The sequence below is a fragment of the Melanerpes formicivorus genome, unplaced genomic scaffold (genome assembly GCF_026170545.1).
Source record: "Melanerpes formicivorus ecotype bairdi unplaced genomic scaffold, bMelFor1.0.p_v2 SCAF_102, whole genome shotgun sequence".
In the NCBI taxonomy this organism is placed as follows: domain Eukaryota; kingdom Metazoa; phylum Chordata; class Aves; order Piciformes; family Picidae; genus Melanerpes; species Melanerpes formicivorus.
Genome location: NW_027142454.1, coordinates 2,102,489 through 2,108,488, shown reverse-complemented (window position 1 = coordinate 2,108,488; position 6,000 = coordinate 2,102,489). Strand labels below are relative to the sequence as shown.

The following is a 6,000-nucleotide window of genomic DNA, read 5'->3' as shown; positions in this document are numbered from 1 at the left end:
TCCTAATGCAGGCCACATGCCATTGGCCCTCTTGGCCCCCTGGGCACACTGCTGGCTCATATTCAGGTGGCTGTCAATCAGCACCCCCAGGTCCCTCTCTGTTTGGCAGCTCTCAGCTACTCTGCCCCCAGCCTGTAGCTCTGCCTGGGGTTGCTGTGGCCAAAGTGCAGTCCCTGGCACTTGGACTTGTTGAATGCCATCCTGTTGCCCTCTGCCCATCTGCCCAGCCTGGCAAGGTCCCTCTGCAGAGCCCTTCTGCCCTCTCCCTGACCAACATCTGCTCCTAACTTGCTGTCAGCTGCAACTGTGCTGCTGACTGACTCGACCCCCTCATCCAGATCAATGAAGATGTTAAAGGGGATGGGGCCCAGCACTGATCCCTGGGGGAAGTGATGCAGCAGCAGCTGATGGCTTCAAAACATCACTGCTTTGCTGAGCCCTCCCCTGCAGCTCTGGGACAGGGAACCTGCTGGAGAGGTTCCAGAGGGGGGCTGCAGAACCTCTGCTGTGGGGACAGGCTGGGGCTGTTCAGCCTGGACCAGAGAAGGCTCCAGGGAGACCTCAGAGCTGCATTTCAGTATCTGCAGGGGGCCTGCAGGCAGGCTGTGGAGGGACTGTTCAGAAGGGGCTGAGGGGCAGGGAGGGAGGGAAAGCTTCCCAGAGCTGGCAGCTTCCTTACTTGGAAGGTGAGCTGGTGGGTTTCTCTGGAGCTCTCCGCTGTGTGACTGAGGTGCTGACCCCACAGGTCTTGCTCAGTCTGGTTGTGTTTCTCTCCAACAGGCAACGGCGATGTCAGTGGATTGCCTGGGACAGCGTGCAGTCCTCTCAGGGTGAGTCTGCCAGTCCCAGGTTGGGCACCCCTGCCAGTCCCAATTGAGCACCCCTGCCAGTCCCAGAATCACAGATTCTATGTCCAGGCTGGGAGGGACCCCCAAAGGTCATCCAGTCCGACCTCCCCACAGTCAGCAGGGACATCCCCAACTGGATCAGGTTGCCCAAGGCCTTGTTGAGCTTCACCTTTAACTCCAGGGATGAGGCATCAACCACTTCCCTGGGCAACCTGTTCCACCACCCTCAAGAATGAAGAGCTTTTTCCTGATACCCAATCTAAATCTGCTCTTCTCTAGTTTGAAGCCATTGCCCCTGGTCCTGTCACTGCAGGCCTTTGGGAACAGTCTCTCTCTGTTCTTCCTGGGGCCCCCTTCAGGTACTGGAAGGCTGCTATCAGGTCTCCCTGGAGCGTCCTCCAGGCTGAACTCCCTCAGCCTGTCCTGGCAGCAGAGGTGCTCCAACCCCTTGATCATTTTTGTGTCCCTCCTCTGGACCCTCTCCATCAGGTCCATGTCTTTCTTATATTGAGGGCTCCAGACCTGAAGGCAGTACTCCAGGTGAGGTCATAGAATCAACAAGGCTGGAAAAGACCTCAAAGATCATCAAGTCCAACCTGTCTCCCAACACCTCATGACCACTAAACCATGGCACCAAGTGCCACCTCCAATCCCCTCTTGAACACCTCCAGGGATGGGGACTCCACCACCTCCCTGGGCAGCACATCCCCAACAGCTAACAACTCTGTGAAGAACTTTCTCCTCACCTCCAGCCTAACCTTCCCCTGGTGCAGTTTGAGACTGTGTCCTCTTGTTCTGGTGCTGCTTGCCTGGGAGAAGAGGTCTCTCACCAGAGCAGTCCCAGTTTGGGCACCCCTGCCAGTCCCAGTTTGGGCACCCCTGCCAGTCCCAGTTGGGCACCTGTGACAGTCATTTCCACCAGTCAAAGCAGCAGCCTTCAAGCTGACCTCAGTGGAAGAAGGGCTGCTGTATCATTTCAGGAAGGTGCAGCTGAATTCTCTTTGAGGCTCAGGGACAAGAATTCTGGATCACATTTGCTGGAGGCACAAGGCTGCAAGCTCCACATGGATAGGATAGAACAGAATAGATTTAACCAGGTTGGAAGAGACTTTTGAGATCATGGAGTCCAACCTATCACCCAACACCATCTAATCAACCAAACCATGGCACCAAGCATCCCATCCAGCCTCTTCCTAAACACCTCCAGGGATGGGGACTCCACCACCTCCCTGGGCAGCACATCTCAATAGCAAATCTCTCTTGCTGGGAAGAACTTCTTCCTAACCTCCAGCCTAAACCTCCCCTGGCACAGCTTGAGACTGTGTCCTCTTGTTCTGGTGCTGGGTGCCTGGGAGAAGAGCCCAACCCCCACCTGGCTCCAACCTCCCTGCAGGGAGTTGCAGAGAGCAAGAAGGTCTCCCCTGAGCCTCCTCTTCTCCAGGCTAAGCAACCCCAGCTCCCTCAGCCTCTCCTCACAGGGCTTGTGCTCCAGACCCCTGGCCAGCTTTGTTGCCCTTCTCTGGAGATGGATGTGGGGGTTTGAGCTGTGTCCTGGGTGCTGCAGAGCCTTTGTCTGTGTCTCTTGCAGCCGCCGCTTCCTCTACATCGTCAACCTGGATGCCCCCAACGAGGGCCACCGGAAGATCTCCCGGCAGAGCAAGTGGGACATTGGGGCAGTGCAGTGGAACCCACATGACAGCTATGCCTACTACTTTGCAGCCTCAGTGAGTTCACCCCTTTTAAAAGCTGTAACTCATCCCCTCTAAGGGTAAGTGCAGAGTCCTGCACCTGGCAAGAATAAACTGCACCCGTAGGTGTTGGGAGGTGATCTGCTGGAGGGCAGCCCTCTGGTGAAGGGCCTGGGAGTGCTGGTGGGCAAGAAGTTCTCCATGGGTCAGCAACGTGCCCTTGTGGCCAGGAAGGCCAATGGGATCCTGGGGTGCATTAAGAAGAGTGTGTCCAGCAGATCAAGGGAGGTTCTCCTCTCCCTGTACTTTGCCTTAGTGAGACCTCAGCTGGAATATTTAGAATAAAAAAAACTTTATTTAGAATAAACCAAACCAGGTTGGAAGAGACCTTCAAGATCATCGTGTCCAACCCATCAGCCAATCCAACCTACCCAAACAGCTAACCCATGGCACCAAGCACCCCATCAAGTCTCCTCCTGAAGACCTTCAATGACGGCGACTCCACCACCTCCCTGGGCAGCCCATCCCAATGGGCAATCACTCTCTCTGTGTAAAACTTCCTCCTAATATCCAACCTGAACCTCCCCTGGCACCGCCTGAGATGTGTCCTCTTGTTCTGGTACTGGCTGCCTGGGAGAAGAGACCATCATCCACCTGTCTACAACCTCCCTTCAGGTAGTTGTAGGGAGTGATAAGGTCACCCCTGAGTCTCCTATTCTCCAGGCTGAGCAACCCCAGCTCCCTCAGCCTCTCCTCACAGGGCTGTGTTCCAAACCCCTCACCAACTTTGTTGCTCTTCTCTGGACTCGTTCCAGCAAGTCAACCTCCTTCCTAAACTGAGGGGCCCAGAACTGGACACAATACTCAAGGTGTGGCCTAACCAGTGCAGTGTACAGGGGCAGAATGACCTCTCTGCTCCTGCTGGCCACACTGGTCCTGATGCAGGCCAGGATGCCATTGGCCTTCTTGGCTGCCTGGGCACACTGCTGGCTCATGTTCAGCCTGCCATCGACCAGTACCCCCCAGGTCCCTCTCTGCCTGGCTGCTCTCAGCCACTCTGCCCCCAGCCTGTAGCTCTGCCTGGGGTTGCTGTGGTCAAAGTGCAGCCCCTGGCACTTGGATGTGTTCAATCTCCTGCCCTTGGCCTCTGCCCATCTGCCCAGCCTGAAAGGTCCCTCTGCAGAGCCTCTCTACCCTCCAGCAGATCAACTCCTGCCCCCAGCTTGCTGTCAGCTGCAAATTTACTGCTGATGGACTCCATCCCCTCCTCCAGATCATCAGTAAAGATGTTAAAGAGCACAGGGCCCAGCACTGATCCTTGGGGCACACCACTAGTGCCTGGCTGCCAGCTGGCTGTGGCACCATTCACCACCACTCTCTGGGCTCAGCCTCCAGCCAGTTCCTAACCCATCACAGTGTGCTCCTGTCCAAGCCATGGGCTGACAGCTTGGCCAGGAGTTTGCTATGGGGGACGGTGTCACAGGCCTTGCTGAGGTCCAGATAGACTACATCCACAGGCCTCCCCACATGCACCAGGCAGTCACCCGATCATAGAAGGAGCTCAGGTTGCTCAGGCAGGACCTGCCCTTCCTAAATCCATGCTGGCTGGGCCTGAGCCCTTGGCCATCCTGTAAGTGCTGTGTTATTGCACTCAGGATGACCTGTTCCATCATCTTGCCTGGATTCAGTTCTGGGCTCCCCAGTTCAGGAGGGACAGGGATCTGCTGGAGAGAGGCCAAAGGAGGGCTGCTAGGATGCTGAAGTGTGGAGCACTCCCTGTTGAGGAGAGGCTGAGAGCCCTGGGGTTGTTTAATCTAGAGAGAAGACTGTGAGGGGATCTAACATTGTCTATAAGTATCTGAGGGCAGGAGATCAGGAAGGAAGGGACAGAGACAGCCTCTGCTCACTTGTGCCCTGTGATAGGACAAGGAGCAATTGATGGAAACTACAGCACAGGAGTTTCCACCTCAACATGAGGAAGAACTTCTTTACTGTAGGGGTCACAGAGCAGGCCACTGGAGCAGGCTGCCCAGAGGGGTTGTGGAGTCTCCTCTGGAGAGATTCCAACCCCCCCTGGCCATTGTGCCTCTGAGCAAGCTGCTGGGGGTGCCACTGCTTTAGCAGGAGGTTGGGCTGGATAATCCAAACCCCTGCCAGGCAGAGGGCAAATCTCTCCTTGTGTCTGGAGAAGGGTTTCTTATTTATTCAGCTTCTTTCCAGAAGCACTGAAACATGCTCTTCTGCTGTGCTTTGCTGCCTCTGCCCTCTGCCTTAAGCACACTTCTGAGCCCTCCTAAGGTGCTTCTTCAGACATGCCATTGTTCTCCATCCTAGATCCTGCTTACTCCTTCTGTGTGGTCCCAAATGCTTGTCCAAGGGGGTAGTGGCATATTTAGAAGTGTGTTCTGCTGCCCATCACATTTGTTAGAGAATGCTGCTGTCATTTTCCCCCCACACTTCACAGTCTCACAGTATCACCAAGGCTGGAAGAGACCTTGAGGATCATCGAGTCCAAGCTGGCACCACAGACCTCATGACCAGACCATGGCACCAAGTGCCACATCCAATCCCCTCTTGAACACCTCCAGGGGTGGGGACTCCACCACCACCTCCCTGGGCAGCACATCCCAAGGGCCAACAACTCTCTCTGGGAAGAACTTGATCTCCTCACCTCCAGCCTAAACCTCTCCTGGCACAGCTTGAGACTGTGTCCTCTTGTTCTGGTGCTGGGTGCCTGGGAGAAGAGCCCAACCCCCACCTGGCTACAACCTCCCTGCAGGGAGTTGGAGAGAGCAAGAAGGTCTCCCCTGAGCCTCCTCTTCTCCAGGCTAAGCAAGCCCAGCTCCCTCAACCTCTCCTCACAGGGCTGTGCTCAAGGCCTCTCCCCAGCCTTGTTGCCCTTCCCTGGACACCTTCAAGTCTCTCAATGTCCTTCTGAAACTGAGGAGCCCAGAACTGGACAGAGGACTCAAGGTGTGGCCTAACCAGTGCAGTGTACAGGGGCAGGATGAGCTCCCTGCTCCTGCTGGCCACACTCTTGCTGATGCAGGCCAGGATGCCCTTGGCCTTCTTGGCACCCTGGGCACACTGCTGGCTCATGTTCAGGCAGCTGTCAATCAGCACCCCCAGGTCCCTCTCTCTTTGGCAGCTCTCAGCCACTCTGCCCCCAGCCTGGAGCTCTGCCTGGGGTTGCTGTGGCCAAAGTGCAGTCCCTGGCACTTGGACTTGTTGAATGCCATTGCATTGGATTCTGCCCATCTGCCCAGCCTGGCAAGGTCCCTCTGCAGAGCCCTTCTGCCCTCTCACTGACCAACATCTGCCCCTAACTTGGTGTCATCTGCAAATCTGCTGCTGACTGACTCAATCCCCTCCTCCAGATCATCAATGAATATGTTAAAGAGGCTGGGGCCCAGCACTGATCCCTGGGGGACACCACTGGTGTCCTACAGGCAACACTTTCCACC

At 56.0% G+C, this 6,000-nt stretch overlaps 1 protein-coding gene across 2 annotated transcripts in view; it reads left to right on the top strand.

Annotated features, from left to right (window-relative positions):
* The first annotated feature begins 696 nt into the window (after positions 1-696).
* Positions 697-6,000, top strand: part of WDR59 (WD repeat domain 59) — a 77,745-nt gene continuing 72,441 nt past the window's right edge. For both annotated transcript variants that reach the window (XM_068166523.1, XM_068166522.1), the window contains exons 1-2: positions 697-830; positions 2,437-2,572. In XM_068166523.1, the coding sequence (XP_068022624.1) occupies positions 790-830; positions 2,437-2,572 (177 nt within the window). In that variant the 5' untranslated portion in view covers positions 697-789. The remainder of the gene's footprint in view (positions 831-2,436; positions 2,573-6,000) is intronic.